Source organism: Copadichromis virginalis, linkage group LG23, assembly GCF_057382275.1.
Source record: "Copadichromis virginalis isolate Kocher_CV1m ecotype Utaka linkage group LG23, C_Virginalis_male_GT1.1, whole genome shotgun sequence".
NCBI classification, from domain to species: domain Eukaryota; kingdom Metazoa; phylum Chordata; class Actinopteri; order Cichliformes; family Cichlidae; genus Copadichromis; species Copadichromis virginalis.
In genome coordinates, this window is record NC_140639.1 from 36,465,580 (window position 1) to 36,492,822 (window position 27,243).

General features: G+C 41.6%; 1 protein-coding gene across 3 annotated transcripts in view; it reads left to right on the forward strand.

The window, feature by feature from the left end:
* xirp2a (xin actin binding repeat containing 2a) overlaps window positions 1-26,985 on the forward strand; it is a 91,917-nt gene extending 64,932 nt beyond the window's left edge. For 2 of the 3 annotated variants that reach the window (XM_085447628.1, XM_085447629.1), the window contains 8 exons: window positions 3,694-3,839; window positions 11,743-11,880; window positions 13,339-13,419; window positions 13,588-13,657; window positions 14,009-14,112; window positions 14,613-23,871; window positions 24,816-24,949; window positions 25,036-25,099. In XM_085447628.1, the coding sequence (XP_085303754.1) occupies window positions 3,694-3,839; window positions 11,743-11,880; window positions 13,339-13,419; window positions 13,588-13,657; window positions 14,009-14,112; window positions 14,613-23,871; window positions 24,816-24,910 (9,893 nt within the window). In that variant the 3' untranslated portion in view covers window positions 24,911-24,949; window positions 25,036-25,099. Of the gene's footprint in view, window positions 1-3,693; window positions 3,840-11,742; window positions 11,881-13,338; window positions 13,420-13,587; window positions 13,658-14,008; window positions 14,113-14,612; window positions 23,872-24,815; window positions 24,950-25,035; window positions 25,100-25,174 lie in introns of those variants that run through there. The other variant, XM_085447631.1, reaches the window with a different exon arrangement.
* The last annotated feature ends 258 nt before the right edge of the window (window positions 26,986-27,243 follow it).

Consider the following 27,243-nt stretch of genomic DNA (forward strand, 5'->3'; position numbering starts at 1 on the left):
GTTAAAATCACCCACAAAAATTCTTTTATCTGAGCTGAGCACTAAATCAGATAAAAAGTCTGAGAAATCAGACAGAAACTCTGTGTAAGGCCCAGGTAGACAATAGATGATAGCAAGTTAAACTAGTTTTTGAATTTTTCAACTAAGTTGGACAAATGAGTCATTCAAATGAATTAAAACTCTGTCTGGGTCTTAGGTTGATTAACAAGCTGGAGTGGGAGATTGCTGTGACCCCCGTCTGCCTGTGCTTCAGCTAAGGGGTGTTAATTAATTAAAACAAACATAATCATGTTGTAACAAGGGTCTGTAAGGCAGAGTAAATTAATTTGTTGATCAATTATTAATTCATGTACTAACAGAGACTTAGAAGAGAGAGACCTAATGTTTAATAATCCACATTATAGTGTTTTACTCTTTGGTGCAGTTGTGGATATTATATATTGCAATTTAAGGAGAACATGCAGCTAAACATGTCACTCCTGGTCCGACTGGGAAGGGGACAAGAGAAAAGAGTGTACTATTGGTAATTGGTAAAAGTGTACTACGAAAAGAAAATGCATGTACTATTTTTTTAATTTTTAAGTTGACATATTGTGCCAATGCAAGAAAGTAGTCCTATATATGCTTATAATATACACATTGAAGTACATATTCTGTTCAGAGATGACTCCGCAATTCCCCAGTGTTACTGGAGTCCAAGGTAATGGCATCTAAAGTGAGTGTCTACTTAGATATCCTGTTTCTAAGCCTTTGGACAAGTACCGAACATAACCAATTGCAAATTATGACAAAAGGCATACTGGAAACCCCAGAGACTTTCCCAAGTCTAACAACTGGGATATTCTATAATGGCCAAGTAGTCACCTGGTGTCAGTCTAAGAGAGTTTGCTTTTTAGGTATTAAATACAAAACTCTATACTCAGACCCAAAAACAAGCTGCAACTGGACCTCAGGCAGTAATTGACTACAAATGATTTTCATCCTAGTGTTCAAAACAATCCTTATATTTAGAATTATCCTAGTTTGTCCGATCATTTATTAGCCTTTGAAAATTAGGGACTGCGTATAAAAATGCCTTCAGTTCAAAAATAGTTACAGCAATACTTATTGAACCATTTGAATTGTAATGTCTTTACACTGATTACGATTTTTACCTAGTCTTTCAATGTGCACTGTAATCTCACTGTAAGTGCCTCAGTATCGGTCAGATGTGTTCTGCTGGTGTCCACACGAATGCTGAAACCATAATAGTAGTGATTTTATGGTGGAAAAGTAAATTGTGGAAAAGCTACAGCAATAGACTGGAAATCGCAAAGCATCCTGGGTAGTTGCCACCCATGTCAAACAACATCAGAAATATGAATGGCTTCAAGTTCCCATTCAGGTGTCGCAGTACTCAGGCAGGCACTCCCCTGATCTGCAATACATGCAAACAGTTTTGCATCTGTTACCCAGCAACGACACTTTACTGTACTGAAAGTTTTGTTCTTTTCAATTTTGCATTTCAGTTTTTAGTGTAACATCTCACAGCACTACATACATGCTTATAACACATGTGATTTTACTGGCATTTAATACTGCACTGTAATAATATAGAAGTTACACATAGTTGCAATAAACTGTAGTGTGAATCTTAAAAATAAGTCATTCAGATGTGAAGTAGTTTTATGTCTTTTCTGATAGCACAATGTTTTATTTGTAGCTTGCTGCCTCTTTGTTCTCTGTTGATACCGCTCTCGAGCAGCCACAACTTCCTCTTCTGTGTGTTATGATGTAACCCTGTTACGATCACACTCTCGCATTTCATAAGCTGATTTGCCTAAAACAAAAGCAGGGAGGGTTTCTTTGCTTTAACTATCCTGCCGCCTGTGACCACGTAACAGTTTGATGTGGGCCTGAAGTATAACAAAAGTATCCAGTCAGGATCACATTCCATTCAGGTCATAGGTACAGCTGTATCGGTCAACAAAAACATAGATCACCATTCTGCTGTGTTTCACCACAATTTACGGCCACAATTTAACTTTCAAACCTCCATTTATTCCATTATAAGCACTGGTGACATCATAATTCCAAGCTAATAAAGGAGCATCTCTTTTACAGAAAATGTAAATCGTTTTTCATCAATCATGGAACGGTTTTTATTTGTTGTTCTGTTTTTAGCTTCAAATAACAGAAGTTAAAAAAGAAAGAGGAAAAAAAACATTTTGACATTATGCTGGAAAATGTTGCCTTCAGGAAAGCAGAAGAGTTGACCTTGTTCAATAAACAAATTCCCATTTATTTTTTGCATAAACACCTTAGGTCTTATCACTGCTTACTATGTTTATCTAAACAATTACTGAAATTAAAATTCTGAAGGTTTCTTTCATATCTGCATATTCTTATAGACGTGTTGTTCCAAGCAGCAGTTAGGTTAAATGTAACCAAAGTTGAAATTAAAAAGTGGGGCACTGACCAAGTCATGAGTCTTTTTTTGTAATGCTGAGGGGAGCATTGAGACTCCATTGATATGTTGCTGTGGTTCAATAATAGAGATCGGGCTTTAAATGAATTCGTTTGGAAGACATAGAAATGATGAGTGGAATATGATAAGCCACAGCCATTTAATAAATGGGCATTAGGATTGATAAGCACAAACACTATATACTCTACAAAGCAGTGTGTACTTTACATGGCTCTTATCTGTATACTACAGAATCACCAAAGGGAACATTTATTTAATCCATCCATCCATCCATCCAAATGCATTGAGGAAGCAACATTTTTCAAATATTTTTTTCCTCTGTTATGAAGTCAAACTTCCTGGCATCCACTTTTTGCCAAGTTATACCAACATACATGTCGAGAAAAAATACAAGCACCTAATGTGAAAGTACAGCCAGGAGGAACATTTCAAAATGTCAAAAGGTCACAGCATGAGCATATAATAAGGGAGAATAATTTATATTTTGGGTCTGCTTCATCCCACGGTGTTGTTGGCTGAAAACATGCCAAGAGCTAAAAGGTCCGGTGTAGGCGTATTTTGAGCCTTATTGGAGCCTTCTCTGTTGCCTAATGATGCTTTGTAGCACAGAAAAGTCAAATCTAAAATCAATGGTCCTCTCTAATTGGCCATCCACAGGGATGTTCTGTGCAACATGTAGGCTGATGAGTATCCTGCTTCTTTTATGTGTCAGTATTTGATCAGGATCATTTGACTCTTACAATTTCTTGGTTAAAATATCTGTGGCATGTTGAACTAAATCAGATGTCTGTATAAAACTCATAAAACTCAATATAAATCGTCTTTGATTGATTTTTTTAATTGCTAGTAAACAGCAAAAAGAAGAGCTTGAAACCCAACCAACACCTACATATGCTATGTATGTTTTAATGTATTATAGTGTTATGTAATATTTTAATGGGTGCTATTCTGTCTAAACTGCCGAATAAAAATAATCTATTCCCTCATTCAGCTTCTTCCACTGTAACAGACTCGTCATGCACAAAACTGTCCCTTATGTCCAATTAAATGGCACGCTCTGTCGCAGCAGTCACTGATGTGCCAGAAAAGTAATGAGTAGGTGTAAATTTTCTGCAGTTTTCTTGAGAAGACATATCCAGCAATAGGATAAAGTTCAGTTTAGCTTGCTGGGAATTTTTAAATTTTAAATAAGCATCTTAATGGTTAATATCTCTTTGTGTGTGTAGCTGCTGGCAGCGCAGGTAGACATCCCAAGGAGAGGGCCCCGAGCGCTGAGGACCAGGAGGCTGAGTCGGTGTCGGTGAAAGAGCGGCTGGCAATGTATCAGGCTGCCGTGTCCAAGAAAGAAAGCAGCAGCTCCTCCTCTGCAGTGGTAAGATTATACTTGCACATGCACATAATGAAAGATGAAGGTGGGGATGTGTAGGCAGCCACAGAGACAGTAGACAATCACCCACAGGAAATCTACTGTCCTGCTTGTATTGAATCCATTACAGGATGGGAAGAACAATGGAAGTCAAGAGGAATCATCTAGTAGTGTTTTCTTACAAAACTGGTCAATCTGGAAGTGAATCGTTTTTTTCATTCCAGTTTATTTTATTACATATTTCTAATAAATCAGCAGGCATTTGGCTGTCAGCTAAATTCTACACAATTATGTAATGATTAAATAAAAATTGATGGAGTATTTTATGAAAAAAAGATCCAAATCATGCATTAGATGAATGGAAAACAGTCTATTATTATTGTAAAAATTTCAAGAAAGAAAAAGTGACATTCACAGAAAATTGAGCATGTAAATTATTAAGCAAATATTTAAAGAAAAAATTAGATGAGCTTATAAAACATAACATATTATAAATATTTTAAGCGAGGTTTTTCAACCCCTTTTGCTTGTGACCACTAATGCAGGGTTCAAATTACACAATATCAGCCTGATATTAGCCAGGAGAACAGCTCAGCGAAGCTGTAGACTAAAGCACTGATGGGCCATGCTGTTCTTTTACTATGATCCAGAGACTGGTGCAAAGTAGGTTTTTCTTTCTTACAATGATGGCCAGTACTGTGCGCGCACTTCAGATGAAATTGTTACACAGAGTGGACTCTGCCATCTCCTTCCTGAAAGACATGTTGACATTGGTCATGTTTTACAGCCAACTAAGGCTAAGAATTTATGACTATAGAGCAGTAAATTTATGCCCCCACCCTGCACCCCAACAGCACACAAACATACTGTTTGTGCTGCATGTCTGCACTCTACATGGATGTCTGCACCTTTCTGCACTCTTTCCTTGCTGATTAATTTGAGAGTAAATATTAATCTACTATATTACCAAAAAAAGTACTATTAGCGGACAATGACAAGCAGTAGAAGAATTTTATAAACCATTTCTTTAAGAAGGAAACTATAAAACACTGAAATCACCCATCGTAACTGATCCTAGCTCGCTGAAAGCAGAGCCAACAGCAGCTTGCCTCACACGCTGGTCTCAGTTTAACATGAATGACCAGAGGTGTATTAACAATGTACATGCCAAAACACCAGAAAACACTACTTGTCCCTCATCTTGCCCAGCTTCAGTCATTGTTAACAGGAAACGGACACACCTATAAAATATATACAGCTAGTTTCTTCTGAGTATGAAAACAAGCTGAGGGTTCAGCAACAGCAACAATTACTAACTGCGGCTACAAGACAACAGTAATATAAAGGATGACCCACGAGGGGCCTTAGTATATTTTAATTTATGTCTGTTTTTAGATGTAACATTGTGTTGTCTAATTAGATAAGGTATTGTGTAGCATGAACCATGCAATACAAACTAGTATTTAATTGGCCCATGTGTCACTCCTGGTGTGTGCAAAAAACACCAAAATATACAAAATATAAAAGGTACTTCTGCATCTTTTTAAACAAAGGTGAACAGAAAAAAACAGCATGATAACTGGGTTTTTTGTTTTTTAATTTAAAAGATAGTGAAATGACCTCATTGGCTGTCTATTACAGGCTTTGGTAACAATGTAATAATACAATTGATAATAGATTTCCAGCCACTGTCAAGACCATGTGGCCCGTTAGCAAATGGGACCCGAATGCAGAACCAAGAGAGACTCAGTGAAAAGTTTACAGTCTTTCTTATGAATTTGTTACCATGGGGAACTGAGCAAAGGTAAACACTGGGAATTTCATCTTAAAATTTCATCTCGTTCAATGATGATTATAGTCGTCCTACTAGGTGGCGCTCTAACCATTACTGACAAATTATACTGGCATATCAAACCTTTCCGAGCTTGACGCCCAACTGATGCCTGCGATGTTTGGGAGAGATTGGACATTGTGTTTTTGAGTGACAGCAGATTACTGTTTTTTGGCGAGTGATTGAAACTCCACGTACCGCCATGACCACCCCGTTTCGCCAAACATAAAAAGCTTCTCAATTTAACATCACAACGGTCTTTAGGTTCCATGCGTCCATTTCATGAGATTGTGTTGATATGATGAAATCCCTAGGAGGCGTTTGTCAAAGTACGAGGCCTGAAAAGAGGGGAAAATGTCGCCAAAATTACACTTGAATTTTAAAATGGCTGACTTCCTGTTGGATTTGGGCTATTGCTCCAAGAGACTTTTTTGTACATCTTGATATCTTACATAAGCTTACCAAGTGTTCAGACTCATAGATGAAACAAAGAGCAGGGGCTGGTCTTTTGAAATTTTGTAGGGGGCACTGTGGACCCATTTTAAAATATTACATGAAAATAATTACATATCAAGAAAGCCGTCCTCACATTGGAGGAGTGTGCAAAATTTCAAGAATTTGTGAGCTTTCCAAGCCCCTCAAAAGCTTCTTCCTGTTTCAGGGTGAATCAACTTGCCACCTGGGTGCGCCGTTCAACTTAAACTCACAATTGTCTCACTGAACCATCAAGAGGGACTGATGTTTATTCTCACTACTTTTCAGGTTGATCTAAACAACCTGTGAGGAACAGTGCATCAAAGTATAAGACAGACTGGATTTCTTTGAGTTATAGCAATTTCGTTCTTCATGGCAAAACATCAATGTTAGCCATGCTGCTTGGGGTCACACCCTGCTGTGAAAACTCACAGTTTTCAATGTATTGCCAAGTCCAGCCCCTTAATGCTTTCCTGGAGAAATTTCAGGCTACGTGGGTCACCCACCTCTATCTGGTTGTTCAGTCTGACGTCACTAGCCGTGTCTGGACCTAAACTCCGCTGCAGGTCCATATATCAAACGATCACTATGGCATTACTGAGAGTTGAAAAACTGTCTAAAGTCTTTCATCTTTAATAAAATGATCAGCGTTCTGCTCTACCAGGTGTAACAATTGAGTTTAACATCCAGGCATCCATGAAAACGGAATTTATGACATTTAATGGAGTTAGAAGTTAGCAGGGAGTTAGCTCGCTAGCTTCTATCTAAATACAATATAGCACGTCCTGACTGCGGGGTTTTGGAAACAAATTAAAACGTACAGCTCTGTTATCACTTCCAGCATAAATGAAGACAGAAAACTAAAAAGCAGTGACGTTTGTAGGGTTACTGAAGTTGGACTAGCTGGTATATAATGATGTGCTACGTGACCGCTAGCGACACAGCTATGTTAGCATAATATAAACAAGCTAAAGTTAACGTGAGTGTTCTCGGTGGTCAGGAACAAATGTAATCGCATGGCAAGATACTGTAAAAGGACCAAACTTCAGCCAGGAGAACAACTGAGATAATCCATCCACAATACGAGGTTAGTCATTCATATACTGCTGCATGGGCTCGGCTGTAGTTACATCCTAAGGTTTTAAAAACTGAGCTTAAATAAATGATTAGCGGTAATAAAAGCCGAGGGAGGTCAACAGTGATCACTGACTGTTTTAGGAGCTTTTTGAGATCAAATAGAAGAAAATACATAACATTAAACATGTTAACAACACAAAAGCCATATTAAACGCAGACTACTTTAGACCCGGAAGTAGGATTCCTCGCGTCGTCACTGAACAACCGGATACTGTACCCCAAAGTGTAAAACATGACATTTCCTGTTCCCACTAGGTGGCGCTGTTGCTGCTGTCAAATATAGCAGTTGAAATATGTTCAGGGGCGGAGCCTTATCATATGTCAGAAGCAAATAAGAATTTCATGGCAAATGATTAAAATTCGCCGTGGCGCCACGGCCACACCCTTGTCCGAAAACTCAAAAGCTCCGCAATTTAATATGGCCCAGGTGTGTAGTTGAGACTGACCAAATATGAAGCTGATCCAATCAAATTTCTATGAGGAGTTCACAAAACTTGGAAAAAAGGCATGGAAATGGCTAAATCACCTTCAATCCAAAATGGCAGACTTCCTGTTGGGTTTGCGTCAATGGTCCCACTGACTTTTTTGTTCGTCTCAGCATGATACACATGTGGGCCAAAGTTCATTCATGTAGCTCAAATTATGTATTCGTAGGACTTCATTTAACAACGCTCCAGGGTCATTTGTACCGCCGATATGTGAAACCATTACAATCCTTATCCTTTTTCAGGGTCGCGGGGGGCGCTGGAGCCTATCCCAGCTGTCATAGGGCGAGAGGCGGGGTACACCCTGGACAGGTCGCCAGTCTGTCGCAGGGCCAACATACAGGGACAGACAACCATTCGCACATTCACACCTAGTGATAATTTGGGTTATCCAATCAACCTATCCCCACTAAGTGCATGTCTTTGGACGGTGGGAGGAAGCCGGAGTACCCGGAGGGAACCCATGCAAACACGGGGAGAACATGCAAACCCCGGCCTGATGGTGGAATTGAACTCAGGACCTTCTTGCTGTGCGGCAACAGTGCTAACCACCGTGCCACCGTGCTGCCATGTGTGTATTATAGTTATAAGATTTATTTTGATCACTTTTTTATTAGATGTGAGACTAAAACCTTTTCAGTAAACTATTTCAGTCAGCATTTAACCAGTGGATTATGTAAAAATCAAGGTCTAACACATTTGTTCAATTTGTTACTGTACAAAATGATAGAGCAAAAAAAAACTACCATGGCCTACTCATTGTAACTGTAGGCATAATTTAAAGAAAAATAGTCATCATCAGAGCTTCAAACATTATTTCTTCTTTAATTAAACCCACAAAAAATGAAAAAAAAAACTTCCAGAATATCCTTGAGTCATTAGTCATCATCAAGGACAAAAAAGTCTCAGAGGCTTAGAAGAGTCAGCATGTAATTTTAAAAATCACTAATTCAACTGTGGGAGCAGTTTTGTAAGCCAAGGCCAATACGGTAAGCCTGCTCTGTTTCTAAAACAAAACCGTACCTGCTGGAAATCACCTTTTCCTTATTTGTAAAATATGCTCTTCATCCTAAAGCACATAAAAGCCTATCACTACTTCCCACCATTTAAATGTTTTACAGTAAACGACAAGGTTGAAGCAGCTGCAGTGAAGTCTGTTAATGTTTTCTTTGCCAGACAACATAAGAGGGGAAGGATGGAGGCTTCAGTTTTTCATTAAAACCATCGTCAACTTTCATCTGAAGCTGATAAATAATCAATGTGGAGCATTCATCTGGTCACTCTGGCATGTTTCCAGAAGAGAACCCACCTCCCACTATCACCCTACTGCACGTGACAAACCAGAGCATGCAAACTATAAACACACACTAACAGAAAAATGGCTCAAATAGCTCCATGATGGTGATTTCCACTGCATAAACTCATTGCTCGTCAGGGGTCTGCAAGGCAACAAGCACTAACATCACTGTAAAGCACTCCAACCTTAGCTGACTCTCACGTGGTGTCTACTGACAGCTGCATCTGGATGTGTATGCATATGTGGGTGTGAGGGGAGCGGGGTTGTGGGTCAGTAGCTGTGAATACGAAAGGGAGGAGGCTACTCACCAGATGGAATTTCCATGGTTTTTTGCTCTCCACCTTTTACAGCTGTTTGTTATGTCAATATACACGTAACAGCATGCTTAATAATAGCAGAGGTCTTGATCAAGAGTATTCATTAATAATATAGCAAGGCTGTCTATTCAACGAGTCACAATACATAGAATACAAAAGAATATGCCCTGTACAAATTGTGTTGATAGAAATGTAATCAGGGTGTCATTACAAAGTCTGTCTATTCTTGTAGTATCTAAACTATCGCAATTTCACCAATGTAGCTACTCATAGCAGTTATTAAGAAGGGATCTGCCTAAAGACCTGCGAAACATCCAATATGCAACAACAAAATCATCACAACACATCTCGGGCTCACTTTTTCAGGTTCAGTATCTCATTTGTTGAATTAGAAATATGAAAATGTCATTTTTGGTAAAATGGTAAATGGCCTGTATTTGTATAGCGCTTTTACTAGTCCCTAAGGACCCCAAAGCGCTTTACACAACCAGTCATCCACCCATTCACACACTGGTGATGGCAAGCTACATTGTAGCCACAGCCACCCTGGGGTGCACTGACAGAGGCGAGGCTGCCGGACACTGGCGCCACCGGGCCCTCTGACCACCACCAGTAGGCAACGGGTGAAGTGTCTTGCCCAAGGCCCAAGGACACAATGATCCAAGCCGGGGCTTGAACCGGCAACCTTCCAATTACAAGACGAACTCCCAACTCTTGAGCCACGATCTGCCTCAGCACAAAACAGAAGCTCCTGTCAGACATCATAGCAGCAAAGATGAACAGGCACATGGCTCAATACCAGTCCCCTAGTGGTAATCGAAACAACTGAGGCCGTGACCCCCAAACTGGGCGAGTGGTTTATCAAGTGATCCCAGGAGCAACATCCAACATCTTTGTCCAGAAGAGTGCAGTCCTAGGAACAGCAAAGATACCCCGCAGGACCCTCAAGCTCCCAGGTCTCTTTTAGAGGACCTGAACATAAAAGACTGCCCGCGGGGCAAGTGTGGATTTTTTTTTATTTGGAAGGTAGAGCAGGTCATCCACTAACTGGAAGGTTGGTGTTTTCTCCCTGGCTGCTACAGTCTGCATCGTGAAATATCCTCGGGCAAGAGGAAAGGGTTGCTCTCTGATGTGTTCATCAAAGTGTGAATGCATGTGAATGTTACATAGAAAGTACCAGTCCATTCCTACACTGTCAATTTTACAAAAGTGCTCTTCCTACAGGTATATAGTAATTCGCAATCTAAATGGCTCGTGACTTCACTACATCTAGACGTCAGTTTAAAGGAGACATATTCAATACATTCCGAATGTGTCTCTAACATACTCACGTGGCCATGTGAATGATTATCATTATCAATATCTGTTGTAGCAACCAGAACTGCTCTGCAATAACTTGCAAATATCACAGTAGCCCTCATTTGTATAAAAGAGGGAAGGTGGCGAGTCAGTATGTTACAAATACATTCTCACACACAAACACAAATATCAACAGCCACAAACTTAGCAATGTATGCAGAAGTCAACATATAAATGTCTTACTTAGGCTGTAACTAACAATCCCAAAAGGAGATTATTTTATCAAAAAGTCAGATTGCATTCTTACCCAGATCTCAGAGGGCGAGAATGCTTTCTCGATACAGATGTGATTTACTCAGTGATCATCAATCGTCCTCCTTTCCTTTCTTTGCCAAGAAATTGTTACTTTGTAAGCTCTAGTTTAAAGAATAATTCCTGCCTTGCGTTTTATTTAACCGAATAATCTGAAAGACTATATTTTCCACTGCTGTTTCAATCTCTGTTGCACTATATGCAAAAAGCAAATGAATTCCTGCTGGGCACCTGCATGTTTCTCAGGTTTATTTGAAGATACATCCAATCTTTACAACCTAGAGTTCTAAAGAAAAATGAATGTTAATGGCACAGCAGTGATTTCTTGGTTAAAAGAGCACTTATAGTGCCTAGGATTCTGAAAGTATTAGCATAATGCAATTTCTTTCACTTTTTTGTACTAGCATAATGCAAACAAATATAACATAACACAAACAGTGAGAACAGAGTTTAGTTTATCAAGGTAAGATCCAATCCTCTGAGAGAAACAGCAGATTGACAGTCTGTCCAAAAGGAAACGATAAGGCGTATACAAGGTATAATGGAATTTAATCATAAAAGTGGCCACTTTCATTCAGTAAATATTATTTTTTATGAGCAAAAATACACACAAGTGCCACAAAATAAGTCTTACGAAACTTGTTTATGCCAAACATGGAGAAAATGGGATATTATTACCATTTGACCGTTTTAATCTATAACACCTGTGTAGATGGACACTCTGGGGTGATTTTTGCCATCTGCTTTCTGCTGATAGATGATGCATGAGTCAGAGGCTTGTTCGCTGCCTGGAGGGCTGGCCAGTGTGAAGAGACAGTTTGAGAACCAGGAGTTTGCCGCCTCCTCCTCTCAGTCTACCATCACCCAGGTTCACTTCCAGCAGAGATCTGTCCAGGTGAGACCATAAGCATGGTCAATACATATTCTATGTGTTGACAAGCTGTGATGATTTTAGATAAAACAAAAGATTAGTTATAGTTGTTATTTTCCAAGGAAATATATTTCATACATTTGCTTTTTATGATCAGATGTAATGGTGCATTTTAAGCCGTTTCCTCATCACAAGGGGGTAGTTGAAGGCACACCAGGTATCTGTCCACATTTGAATGTGGAAGAGTTTTGCACCAAACATCCGAATCTATGCAGTCCCAAAAGGAATTTTGGTATTTTACTGGTGCTGAGCCAGCAAAAAATAAAAAAATAAACCACTACACTATGGAATTATGTCACAAAAGCAAGAGTGGAAAATCTGAGGCTGAAGTATGTTTGTGATATGGACTGCGTAACCTTTCCTAAACTAATGAATTGTTAGAGATAGTGAAGGTGGCAGATGAAAGGGAACATTTTTCTTCTTCCTACATAACTTGGAAAACAGGGCTTCGCTGTCCTGTCTGATCACAAGCTCCGTGTAACGTGAGAAACGTGAAAACGACTGGATAATTTGAATTCTACTGTAGCGTTTTATTGGAAAACCTTTGCTGGCATTGCTGAGGTGTCGTGGCAGGTCAAATCAAAGAGGGCACCTTCAACTTTGCTTGTCCATGTGACTCTGTCATCCAGTGCGTGAGGAAAATGCCAGAACGTGTTACTAGCAGCTTGGGACAGAGGCCGGATCTCAGTGAAGTAAGGTCAATTCCGGCCTTTCATACATTTTTCCCCATCTGCTCATTCAGGCGTGGAAGCAGAGTGGATTCATCGAGCCACGAGGACCTTGCTGAATGCTAAATTTTACATAGTTGTACATGAGGGGAAATGTCTGAGTGTATTTCATCGAGTGGTTTTGCCTTTGCTTCTATGCAGCAAAGGCAAAACCACTTTCCCCTCAAGTTTTTTTGTTTTTTGTTTTTTTTTCCACAGGTGTAATATTGAATGCGTGTTTTGCATCAGGAAAGCTCGCATTACGACATAAGTGGTTTTTGAAGCACAGAACACCCTCCCTCCATGTATCTTTCATGTTAACAGCAGAGGATACAAGCTCAAATATCATCCATCTCTTTCATCTCCTTCAAAATTGCATGAATCACAGTGGAGGAAAAGGCTGATTCAGTTTTATACAATTTTTGTAATCTATTGCTCCAACACCAAAATCCTCCTTTGGCAGCATTCAAACTTAGCAGCTCCCTGAGAAGCAGCATAGTAATGGAAAAACATTTGTTACCGACCACAGAGGGGCTTTATTAACCTTTTTCATGGTCTAAAAATTGCTTCCGTCCCGCTGTTTCCAACAGCTCGCAGTCATGAGGTGATAAAACTTCTTTCTTAGTGTGTGTGTGGCTATTTTTTAGCTGTGGGAGTGTGTTGGCACACTGAGAGGGGTTCAGCATGTCCACATTCCCATTTTTCTGTTTGACAGGAGATGTCAAGCTCCTCCGAGGTGACAGCGAGAAGCAGTGCCAGAGAGCTCACCCCCACCACAGCCCTCTCTCTCGAAGAGGTATTTGTCATAAGTTATAGGGTAGCATCCTACCTGTAATACACACAGACCTTACTATTAATTCTTTAGTAAATGAGCCTTATACCGAGCCTTTTATATCTCATTGACTAAAAACAGTCCAAGGCTTGAGTGCAGTTGCCAGTATACTGTTGATTTGTCTTTTCACAGGCGAGCCACAATCAAAGAGTCCACCAGAACGACGCGGCTGCCAGTTACGGGAACCACTACAATGAAACAGGTTATTCTGCTCATGCCTTTTATACTGTGATTTACAGGTTTTTATCACAGCACCCCTTACGTCCTGCATAATAATAATTGTTCTCTCTACACGCTGAATAAGGGAAGAGCTCTGAAAATGAGATGGAGTTCTGATGATTTTATATTCAGTGCATAGCAGCAAATCTAATCAGGGCAAAGTCAGGAAAGTAAAATATTGGAAAGGGAAATTGGGCAATCACCACTGCATGGTTTCAGAAAATGAAAACTACTCAGGTTTTTAATGAAATGATTTATTTCTCTTTCCAAACCCCCTGAGCTTCCCCACTACGAATGACTTAATGAGGCAGCCTTCTTCTCGTGTCTAATTCAGTTATGCTTGTCAGAGGAGAGGACGTACCAAAGGTTTCCACTCAGGCTTTGAAGCAGCAGTATGAAAAAACGATTGAGGAAGCTACACCAGCCAAGGAAATTAAGGTAATGATGCTGTCTGTTTATCGAAATAGATGATAGTTTGGGTTGTTTATTAGGTATCAGTATGAGGATATGGCCACATCATGAAATCATCAAAAGGAAATTGCGCATGCCATGAGTTGATGGGGAATAAATTGGATTGGATAAAAGGCCTCATGTCATTACACAGCTGAAGTCTGACAGTTTCACCGTTAAAGAGAAACCCCAGAAAAACACACACAAAAAAGAACGGTCGCATTACTGTCTGCAGTTCAATGAGTATTTCAATCAACATGTGTCAGCTTTTGTGCATTTACATCCAAATTAGAATTATTTGCGTCTAGCTTTAACTTTTCCAATCATTTTCATTTGAGGTGTAAAATGTGCAACTTCTTAATTCCTGCTCAGCTTCAAAGCTTTCCTCTCCACTACTTTTCATTCCACAAAATCAACATATTTTTTCCAAATACGATTCTAACCTCACTGTTCCTCTCTTTGTGATGAAAACGTCTTGTGAATCATAGGTTGATGTGGATTTTGACAAGTTTCAGTGGGCACCAGTGAACCAGTCCTCTAAAAAATCTGCTATGACAAGATATGAAGCTTCTTCCACTGTAAAGACAGCTTCTGCTTCATCAGTAGCATCTGCTTCAACAGTGGCTTCTGAGGTGACAGACCATTTCCCTCCTCCACCCGCAAACCTGCTGCAGGTGTCACAAAAAGTCCCAGACCACATTGTCTCTCCTCAGCCTCAGGAGTCGACATCTCAACATAAGTATACTATTAACAGGGAACAGTACTTAAAACACAAGAGCATGGCTGAAATAAAGCGCCTCTACAAACACATACACCCAGAAGTGCGCAAAAACCTTGAAGTTGACATTTTAAGTCAGCTCAGTGAAACAGAAATGACAGAGTTGGAGAGCAAGGAAGGGGTGGGTGACGTCCAGCAGGTGTGCTATATGTTTGAAAATGATGGCAACAGCTCCAGTAAGTGTTCGAGCCCTGACAGAGAATACCTGGAGTGGGATGAGATCCTTAAAGGTGAAGTGCAGTCCATGCGCTGGATGTTTGAAAACAAACCCTTAGATACGATTAAAGACGATACCCCTGATGAGAATGATGAGAAGACTATTGCCCAGCAGGAAATCATTGCTGGCAAAGATGTCAGATACACAGCTTGGATGTTCGAGACGCAGCCTATAGACACTCTGGGCGCAGAAACATCCGATACAACTGAGCAATCGCAAAAACAGACCGATCTAGCAAGAGGAGATGTCCGTACTGCGACGTGGCTCTTTGAAACGCAGCCGCTTGATTATCTGAATAAGATCTACCAAGAAGATGAACAGGAGACGGATGCTTGTGTGACTAAAGACATTACTGGTGGAGATGTGAAAACCGCCAGGTATCTGTTTGAGACCCAGCATCTGGATTGGTTGGGTAAAACAGAAACAATCGAGGAGAGTCACTTCCTCAACCTGAAGTCTGAGCTGGAAGAAATTAAGGGCAATGTGAAGACAACGTCCCGCATGTTTGACACACTGCCCATGTGTGTCATCAGAGGCGATTCAGGAGAGATGCTGGAAATCACTACCATTCGCAGAGAGGAGACAGAAAAAGGAGATGTGAAGACATCACGTTGGATGTTTGAAACCCAGCCTCTGGATATGATCAACAGAGACCCTGCCAAAGTAAAGCTGATATGTGGGATTTCCATGGAGGATAACATTCAAGGTGGTGTGAACAAAGGTAGATGGCTTTTCGAGACAAAGACACTCGACACAATCAAGGATGAAGAATGGGAGAGCTCAAAGAAGGAAAAAGATGAAATAATTGGAGCTGATGTAAGGAACCACTGTCTTGTTTTCGAGACTCAGCCTATGGATACTCTGAAAGATAATGCCAATGCTCGACCTTTACCCTCTGAGGAGATTGTAGGAGGTGATGTTCAATCAGCCAAACATCTGTTTGAAACAGTACCGATGGAAAATCTGAAAGAGCTGGTTGAAGTAGGAAAACTTAAGAAAACAATGGCAACAGAAGAAGAAAAGGGTGACGTGAGGCATCAAAGGTGGGTGTTTGAAAGTCAGCCCTTGGAGAATATAAGGGAGGAGAAAAAGGAGATTACAAGAACTGTGAATATTGAAGCGCTTGACAAAGGGGATGTGACAAACTACAAAGAAAGGTTTGAAAGCATGGATTTAAGTAAATGTGAGGGAATGCAGAAAATTCAGGTCGAAGGTGTCACAAGTGGCTATGTCAAGTCCAACAGAGTTCTCTTTGAATCAACCCCATTGTATGCTATGCAAGACAGCTCTGGCCATTACCATGAGGTAAGGACTGTGAGGCGTGAGGAGATTGTGAAAGGAGACGTTCGCAGTTGCAGATGGATGTTCGAGACGCGTCCTATTGATGAATTTGATGAAAGCATTAGTAAGTTTCAGATCATAAAGGGCATATCTAAACAGGAAATTGAGTCAGGGGATGTCAAAACAGCCAAGTGGCTGTTTGAAACCCAACCACTTGACACCATTCAATTTTTCGGTAATTTTGAGAATGAAGATAATAAAACTAACAAAAGTATTCAGATTGAGAAAGGAGATGTAAAGACTTGTAGGTGGCTATTTGAAACTCAGCCAATGGATGTTTTGTATGAAAAAGTGGATAAGAGTGAGTCCGATGTTGAAGAAGTGCAAAAAGGTGACGTGAAAACATGTACTTGGCTCTTTGAGACACAGACACTAGACAACATACGAGATCATTCAGAGTCAGAGACCATCCTGAAGACCTGCACTGTAAAGCAGGAGGATGTTCAGGGAAAAGACGTGCGGCTGGCTCGCTTCCTCTTTGAAACAGAGAATCTGGAAAACATCACTGGGGAGGACAGCAGCTCTTTCAGGAGAGTCACAGAAATCGACATCCAGTCCGGTGATGTTTCCAGGATGAAGTACATCTTTGAGAATTGCTCCTCTGACATTATGAGCTCCACCTCTGAGGAGACAATGCAGAAGCTGAAGGTGCAACAAGCTCAGGACCTCCAGAGGGGAAATGTGGTCAACTGCACTTGGAAGTTCGAGAACCAGCCGATTGATGCGATCCGTGATGAAGGCACTGAGGCAAGGGAAATTCGCACAGTAACTGATGTTCAGGGAGGTGATGTTGATAAAGGCCGCTTTATTTTTGAGACATTCTCTCTGGATCAAATTAAAGAGGAGTCCACTGAGAGTGATATTTCAAAACTCTCCAGTATCTTTAGAGATGAAATAGAGAAAGGGGATGTGAAAAATTACACCATGATGTTTGAAACCCAGCCTCTCTATGCCATCTGTGACAAAGAAGGCCACTATCATGAAGTAACTACAGTTACTAAAGAAGAAATCATGAGAGGAGATGTGGTGGGGGCCCGATGGCTGTTTGAGACAAAGCCTTTGGATTCAATTAGAGATTCTGAGGAGGTGTATGTTATTAAAGCTGTGACTGAGGAAGGTATCAGCAAAAAGGATGTTAGCTCTGCCAGGTGGAGGTTTGAAACGCAACCTCTGGACGAAATTACAGAGGAGATAAAAGTGAGGTCAAAGACAGTTGAAGATATCCAAGGCGGCGATGTGAAGAAAAATAAGCAGCGTTTTGAGACTGATGAGATGTCTCAAAAGTACATCAGAACTGTTAGCATGAGTGAAATCCAAAAAGGCGACGTTAGAGCTGCCACATGGATGTTTGAAACCCGCACGATTGATGAGATACGCAGTGATGGCGCAGAGTATGATGGCATGGAAAGAGTGACAAAAGAGGAAGTAATGAAAGGGGATGTCAAGCAGTCTGTGTGGCTCTTTGAGAAGCAGCCGCTTGATAGAATCAAAGAGAGTGATGGCACAGATCTTGTTGTGATAAAGGAGGAAATCCCACAGGCTGATGTGAAGACGACAACATGGCTGTTTGAAAGCACTCCATTTCATGAATTCAATGAGAGCAATGTGGAAAAGACAGAGATAATTGGTAAAAGTGTCAAAGAAACACTTGAGGAACTTTATTCTCAGAAAATGGTGGACTCACAGGGTATTCTTATTGAAGCGGATGAGATTGGAGATGTCCGCATGGCAAAGTATAAACTCATGAACCAGGAGACTCCTCAGATCCAAAAAGAAGAGATTATTAGAGGGGATCTGAGCAACATAATGATGAACCTCCTGAACCGCAGGGAGACCACTGAAAGGGTCATAACTATCGACGAGGAGGAGCGTGGGGACATCAGCACCACTGTGATGCAGCTATTCAACCAGGAAAGGGGAATCAATGTTGAGAAAGAGGAAATTATCCGTGGTGACATTCAAGAGGCCATGAGCAATCTCCTCAAGAGGGAAGGCTCCTCCAAGCGTGGCATTCTGATTCAAGAGGATGAGAAAGGAGACGTTAGGATGACTATCTACTCTCTTTTAAATAAGGAGGAGAGGGCTGGCATGGAAAAAGAGGATATCATTCAAGGAAATGTCAGCAAAACTCTTTATCGCCTTCTCTCCAACTCAGATGGAGAAGACTCTAAAAAGATAAAGGTTTTAGACACGGAGCGGGGTAATGTCAGCTTTTACTCCACATGCATTGAGTCCGGAGCTTTGGATTACCTGAGGCAGCTCCAGTATGAATCGGATGAACTCCAAGAAAAAGTCCAAAAAGAGCGCATTATAGGCGGCGACATCGAGGAGACCAAAATATTGCTGCGGAAGAATCAGCAAGAGATCGGTCGCACAGTAACAGAGGATGATATAGTTCCTGGTGATGTGCACAGCATTGTTAAGGTTTTTATGACAGAGCCTACTGTCACATACAGAAATCTAGAGAAAAAGGACATTGTTAAAGGCAACCTCAGTGCAGCTTTGGATTCACTGACCCAAGCCATCAATCAGAAAGTGGTAATAGAGAAAGAGGAGGTGGTAAAAGGAGACATACCCACTACTATGAAGTCTCTGGAGGAGGCCCAGAATCAAGCCAAAGAAATGGAAAAGCCTGAAATCATCAAAGGAGACATCAGGGGGGCTCTCGAGTCACTGGAGAAATCTGCGTCCAGCAAAACCGACGCAGCTGTTGAAGATTTAGTGCCAGGTGATATTAAGGGCACCTTGAAGTCCCTCGAGGAGGCAAAGCAAGCTGTGAAAGAGGTGGAAAAAGAGGATATTGTTAAAGGAAATATCCACACAGCCATGCAAAGTTTACATGAGGCATCAAACGAGAAAAAGGTTTATCAGCACCAAGTGAGCGAGCAAGGTGATGTTAAAGCCACCATCCAGCTCTTGCTGCAGCCAACAACGTCCCCAAGAATGCAACACAGAGGGAGCCATGAAGGGGATGTGAAAACATCCATTAAATCACTTTATGAAGGACAGGAGATGACACAGGTGGAAAACGAAGATGTTGTGAAAGGTGACGTTCAAGGGACAATAAAGTGCCTAATGCAAAAAAAGCAGTATTCAAAACCCAAGCGCATGTATCCTGCCAAGAAGGGAAAAGCGCCCATGCAAAACACATTAACTGTAAAACAAGAGAAGCATGAATGTGCACATGAAGTTAAGAGCGAGAGTGTTGCAGTCAGTCCAGCCCCCGCTGTGAAAAACCTCTCTCTGAGTGGTGAGTCACAGAAGCACACACAGAGGCAGCATGAAAACAAATCGTTGAAAACACAGGTAATAACCCAAGAGGACCGCTCTGTTACTGTAGCCAAAACAGACAATCCTGCAGGGGCCTCTCAACTGAAGAGCACGAAAGAACAGAAACAGAAAATACAGGCAACCAAGCCTGTTATGATAAAGAATAAACAAATGATTAATAAAGATCAAACAGATGTGAGGGCTGCTGATGTGTCGGTGGTGAAAGAGGAGCAAAGCACATCACAGGCGAACATTTCAAACAGGCAAATGTGTGAGACAAAGACGATCAAACAGGTGCACACTACGGTGACGGAGAAAACTGTTGTGCACAAGCAAAATATAACGGAGCAGGTGTCAATGTGTCAAAAGCAAACAGAAAATAAGGCTCTCGTACAAAAACAGAACGTAAAGAATATGAAGGTGGATAACCATAGCCTTGACATGAGAGGGAAAGGTGTGAATAAAAAGCCAGTGAAGCCAGAGATTCACTTTCCCCCTCCTCCGTCCTCGCCGCCTCCCCCATCAGAGTCTGAGCTCTCCCTCCCTCCACCGCCTTCACCAGTGACTGAGAGCCCAACACCCCCCATGTACCGGCCTTCGATGATGAGGCAAGACAGCGACCTCCCTCCCCCACCTCCACCGCCTCCACCTCCTATGGAATGCATAAAGTCTGAGCCCGAATTTTTCCCTCTTCCTCCACCTCCTCCACCACCACCCTCTGCGAGCGCACAAGATTTTCTCCCTCCACCTCCCTCACAGCAGGAGCTTAATGCAATGCCGCAGCCTTCCCCTGCAAGGCCAGGGAAACCCATTAGCAGACCTTTATTCAAAGTGCCCAAGCAACCAGAACCACAGCAGCCCATACAAGTTAAGCCCAAATGGCAGAAAAAACAACCCACTCCTCCGCCGCCTCCACCTCAGCTCCCTCCTGAGCAAGAAAAAGCTGTGTCAACAGTCAAGAAAGTAGAAGCTAAAGTTAAGGAGGTGAAACAGGAAATAACCCAACAGGTTGAAATCAGCAATCAGACTGAGTCAACAGCAATGTCCCAAACAAAAGTATCAAGCATTCCAGTTGCAAAATCAGTCCAAAAGCAAAGCCCACAGCCACCTAAAAAAGTATTTGTTCCTCCAATTAAACTGCCTCCAACTCCAGACCCTGATTCAGCATCCAAAGCTAGACCTTATGCTCGCAAATTTAAAACCCCACTCATGTTTGCAGAGGAAAGGTACCGCCAAGAAAGGCTGGAGAAGGATGAAATGGAGAGGAGTAAAGTGAATACCCCCACTTCTCCCCCAAGTAATATACAGTCATTTGATGCTAATGCTCAGCATCCTGCAGCAGAAAACACTGAGAAAAAAGTAGATATAGCGACAATAGAAAAGGCCGAAAAAGCTAAAACTGTTTCCAAACAAGCAATAGCGGTCCAGGACATGCCTTCTAAGAAAGCCACTTCCCAAATCCCTTTGAGCAAACCTTTGATCTCAGTGGTAAATAAGAAAGCAGCTGCTGGATCTTCAAATGTTTCCAGACAGCAATCCTCGGAAAAAAATCTAGCCTTTGCCGAAGTTAATAAAAAGGGACAAACTACATCCGCCAATCAGACTGCTTCTGTTTCTCATGCTCACCATGAGGTTTTACAAAATGAAGTCCAGTTGTGCTCGAACTTGGCCACTTTTTCAGTCCAAGAGCAGCAGCAGATTATTAAGAAATCTAGCACCAAGTCTGTTACTGCCACACAGGGAGCGGCCCATGAAAATGTAGATCTTCAAGGCCAGGTCACATTGAAAGCTGAAGATGTAAGGAATATTAATGTGCCTTTGACTCAGGTGGAGAAAATTAGTCCCCCTCAACCCACTAAAATTCCAAAGGTGACTCCAAGTTTCAAGGTAAAAACCTTTAAGATGCCGGTGGAGAAGAAAGAAGAGAAAAGTGACAGTTTGGGACAAAAGAAAAGTGAAATGAATTTACAGCAAGAGAAAAGTAATGTGTCACAGAAAAGTGAAACCAAAGTGAGTCTGGAAGGCAACCTGCTAATTTCCACGAGAACTGAGGTGAAAACAGAAGTGAAAGGAAAAGAGAAAAAAAGCCAAGTGACCCAACCTGTGAAGGAAGTTGAAGTAGACGTTCACACAAGAAAGGGAAAGCAGGTGCAAAAACATGAGACAGAAGTAAAACTGTCGCCATCAGTTACTGTGTTAACACCCAAGGTGGCTAAGATAACATGTGAAGCAACCCAACAGGGACAAGGCCATGTAGCTGTCTCCCACAGTCAGCAGAGCGTGAAGACAGAGGAGATTCAAAGACAAGAGGAGGTGGTTGTGACTGAGAGTGTGGTACAGCAAAGGCTTCAGAGGCAAGAGGCTGTTCAGATGCAAAAACAGCAAATGAAGCTGCAAGCGGTGGAGATAAATAAAACTCAGATCAAAGCAGGAAAGTCAAAAGGTGAGCCTAAGGATGTGTCTGTGAAAGGGGCAGGCAAAATTTCCCACAAAGACGAGGCTTACCATGAAGACATCACCGATTTAGAGAAATGCACTGTAACTCATAAGCTGCTCACTCAAATGAAAGAGCTGGAGGGCGCGCCAAGCAAAATAGACTCCAGCACTGTCAGGACGATTTTAAGTGAAGTCCCTGACTGGATAATGGGCTCAGATGAGAAGAAGAATTTAAGTGAAATTGCTAAGCAGAAAAGCAAGAAAAAGTTGAAAGAGATGATGGTTTATGTCAAAAATATAATTGAAACAAAGCTCGCATTTTTTGAGAAAAACCTGACAACAGTGGAAAAGGAGGAAAGAAAAGACAAAGACAACCAGCCCGTGCCACCGCCAGTGCCTCCAAGACCAGAGAAGAAAGTTTTCGGTGGGGCGACTGCAAAGATATCAAAGATAAGCACTGGCTCCTCCAGTGCTGAAAAGAAAGTAGTGGAAGAGAAAAAGTCCCCTCAGGAGAACAGAGTGCATAAGGAGCTGAGTGAAGGAGCCGATCACAGGGTGTCCTCTCCATTAGCAAGCATCCGCACTCCATCTCCTACTTTTATTAGTATTGAGTCCAGGAGAGTTGACTCGCCACTCAGAGTGACACCTTCTCCTCCACCCTACAAATCAATCGGAACCCCTCCACCACATCATGGCAAGTCACATACGCCTACATCTACCTTTAGCAGGGCCACACCTTCTCCCACACTGAGTCGCTCAGAGAAGCTGGTGAAACTGGGGGATGCCACATCAAAGCTTTCTCACATTATCACCCTTCCTCCTCTCGTGCCAGTTCCCGAATGTTTTGCTGCTGAAAAAGAGCGAACATCCCCGTTTAGAGACAGGGAGACCCTCATTGAGAGAAACGAGCAAGGCTTGACGGATGTCGCAGAAATGGTGGATTCCATGATGACAGTGAAGGATAAAAAGTCTTTCTTTGAGGAGGCCCAGAGAGCGGAGGTTAAAAAGATGTACATCCGGAAGGATCCAATAGATATCCCTGAGCGGTTGGGACCTGATAGTGAGGAAGTCACTGAAACCGTTGCCATAGATATTCTTAAAGAGGATCTCCCTAGAGTTGACTTGTCAAAGCTCGTAAACAGATTTGAATCTCCGAAACCAAAAGTTTACACCAGAAAAGATCCTATTGTAATAGCAGAGAGGCTGGGGAGTGACACAGAGGAAACAGAGACTGAACCACATGCGCCAAGAACCGAAGACATCCCCACACTCAATGTCAAAGCAATCAAGGATGTGTTCGAGACGGGAGAGCATAGTTCTCAAGCAGCCAGAGAGCTTAGAGAACAAATAGAAAGAAGAGAACCTGAAGCAGCCTGCTCCGGGCAGGCGGGTCACTCTGAAGCGACATCAGTCACTGAGCAATTCTGCACCATTGATAACTTTGGAAATATGACAAGACAGATGAAGAGCGAGGTGCATTCTGGGAGTTCCCTGACCCGTGGTAACCCTCCGTCCTACGCAGACGTTGTGAGGGGAAGAGTTCCTACTGTTGCTGTGCCCCCTGAGGCCTCCTCCGAAGAACTGCTGAGAAACTTCCAGCAATCATGGGCTGAAAGCCAAGGAGTTTTCCAGAACCTGGGCTTCAGTGTCATGGAGCAGAGGACTTCGCAGATTATAACGCACCAGCAGCAGAGTGTCGTGACGGGTAAACTGAGCTGTGGCATGAGGCATGATGGGGTGGTGAACATGCTTTGTGTGGGGAATTTTTAAGGAATCGGCTGCACTGTGTGGAAAGATAAAAAGCATTAACTTTCAGAATGTGTTTTTCTAACACTTGATTTTCTTTAATGTGTTTTCATTTGTCAGAAAGGTTAAAACTCACTGTTTGTATCCTGGCAGTTTTATGCTTTTTAATATTCACAGGTTACATTTTGTTCCTGTTTATCCACATGTCTGCTGTGTGAAACTAGCAATGATGCTAATATATTGAACTAATATATCTCCTGCCTGGGTGTGAGATGCTGTTTTTGTCTGTGAAACAACAAAGAACCGCCTGAAAACTCATCAAGGAAAAAACAAACAACAGCTTTAATGTGAATTCTTTTCTTTTCTGAAATGGATTCACCACATGTCAGTGCTTCCTTTTTCCAACATCGTTTTTTGAATCAACATTTTTTCATTTCACAGCATAAGATTCCCAAATAATCAATAATAATAATTATTATTATTATTCATATTTTTATTGTAATCATGACATCTAACACAAATATAAAATTTCTCTCCCATTTTGAGAACTCTATTAATATTCTATGATTAAGAAGATCGGAAGAGTTTTATTAACTTTTATTAACTGTTCAGTTTATAGTTAACAAACTCAAAACAATCAAGCAGAAACAAACAAAAGGATTTGGACTGCGTTCAAGTAAACACAGTCGGGTCCGAGATAAATCTGAAGGATGACTAAAATAATTATAATTGATAAAAAAAAACATCTACTTATTAGCTTTATGAACTTTGCTAAAAGTTTTGCTTTCTGCAGCTTTTCCAATCCTTTATTTTATTATCATTTGTTTTTTTGAGACTAATAGAAATCATTTCTCTATTATTAGTTACAGATTACAAATTAAAATGTTTCCTTCTCTTTTGCAGAAAATTCGAATTCCAGAGTCCGAACTGTGCAGGGCATGTCGGAAGAGAGTGTACCCCATGGAATCTCTGATTGCGGACAAACAAAACTTCCATAAAAGCTGCTTTCGCTGTGAGCACTGCAAAGGCAAACTAAGGTGGCGCTACTTCACACAGCAAACGCATTCTTTGCCTTTTTATTTTCCTCTGTTTTAACTTGTCTACTTTCTTTAAAAAAAAACAGCCTTGGCAACTACGCCTCTCTCCATGGACGCATGTACTGCAAGCCACACTACAAGCAACTGTTCAAGTCCAAAGGAAATTATGACGAAGGATTTGGACAAAAACCACACAAAGAACTTTGGAATAATAAGAACACGCAGAACTCTGTCATGAAATCACCGTCACCTGAAAAGAAAGTCATGGATTCCAAATATTCCACTGCTCACAGTACCTTAGCCACCCAGGATTATGATGGAAGCAAATCAGCTGATGAGAGCAAAAAGCCCACAAATAAGATTTCCGTAGTGTGGCCTCCCCAGCCAGATTCCCCTAAAAAATCCTTTGCAATCGAGGAGGAGTTGAAGGTGGTTAAGCCATCATGGCCCCCTAAGGAGGGCTCAGCTCAGGAAAACGAGCACCTAAATCAGCCTGTGAAGTCCTCATTAAAAGACACCGTTGCTCCTTCAGCTGAAGTACAAAATGGACTCCAGGAAAATAACAAGGTGCATGAGAGTGCCTGTTTAACAGAGAGTGTAAAAAAGCCCGAAGAGACTCCAGCACAGTCCAAGTTTCTGACCTCCTCTGTAGCAGCCGCTGAGGAGCCAGCGGGTGTCAGTCACACTCGAGAAAGTAAAGAGTCAAACAGCGGCTCGGAGGCTGCGGCACAAAGGGATTCTGAAATGTACTCTGAAGTGCACCCAGGAGTGGAGGAGAAAGAACAAAGTGAAGGGAATGATGGTGGAGATGGAGAAAGCATGAAAGTGCCAGAAGAGAATGAAGAGAAAAGTGCAGGAAGAAGGGAGAATGTGAAAGTAAATGGACATGACAGGCAGGTAGAAAGTGCAGCATTTGAGAGTGAAGGCCAGGAGGAGATAGATAAGGGAAATAATGAAAGCATGAACAATGGGGAGGCAGTAAAGGTCACATTAATAGATGAGCAGACAACAGCAGGACAGGCGCTGAATGCTAACTCCAATAATAATAATAGTAATAATAATAATGACCAGACATTGTTTGACCATGAAACCCTGCTCGAAGGGCTTAACAAGGCTGAGGGAAATAAAAATCATCTGCAGGCTTTGACAGATACAGCTAGAGCAACAGATTCATCTCAGGCCGATCCCTTTAAAGAATCAAAATGGATGCCAAGTGAAGTGTTGGAGTTGGCACAGACAGATGATGCTTTTGTGCCAGAGGGTGCCAAATGTCCTGAAGCCACAGATTGCTTTTCAGATACAAATTTCTTCACAGAAACAGGCGAGGGAATGCTGGCTGTCAAACACGAGGCCACCGAGCCAAAGATTAGCACATCAAGCTTCCTGGAGGACATTTTCGCCGGCTTGAGTACCAGCAGCTCCAGCCTGCTATCTGATTTCAAATCTGACATCTTCAGTCAATCTGCCGGGGAGAAGCCTCCGGCCTCAGTGCTGGATGACCTTTTGGATTTTGGGATGGACCCGAGAGATGTGAGGGGAAAAGATGAGAAGAGCGACAGCTTTGCCACAGACTACAGTGCAGGAAGGGACGGTATTTCTCTGTGGGCAGAGGAAGACGACGAAGACCTGACAGTGGAGGAGCAGATCAAGAGGAACAGATACTACGATAGTGAGGAGAGTGACAATGCTTAAATTTTGGGCCCATTCAGCTAATAATGACAACATGTGTTTTCACCTGTCCATGGAGAGATGAACAGCTCTGATTGAATTTAGCGTTTTTGTACTGAGTTTTTTGAATCTAGTCTTGTTTGATGGAGACTGAGTGCACCTGGTGTGCAGAGGAATGGATATCTGTTCTCTGTTTATGTTACGTTGGATCTATATATTTGCTGACTGATCTAAATAAAGCTATATTTTCAAACTTTGCAGTATATTAGGTAATTACAAGCAGTTGATTTTCTTTAAATCAGCATAAGGAGGGTTTTTTTTTCATTTCTATTTTGTCTTCTGTTTGAAATAAAGCTTCATAAACTTAACAGTATGTGACTCCTGTAATGACTTATTGCAGAGACAGGCAGAAGCAGTAGTGAACCATATCTAAATCCTTGTCTGGGTGGTCAGTGCGCCTCACCTGCTGAAATTTCCTTGGTAAAAGACGTATTGATTTTCACTGATCGAGCAGACCTGCTGTACGAGTTACAGATTTTTCCATTACGTGGCTTTTGTCATCTCCTCAGTTACAGTTTGAACATGTGAGGTAATTAGCTGGCAAGCGAATATATACTGCAGTGTTA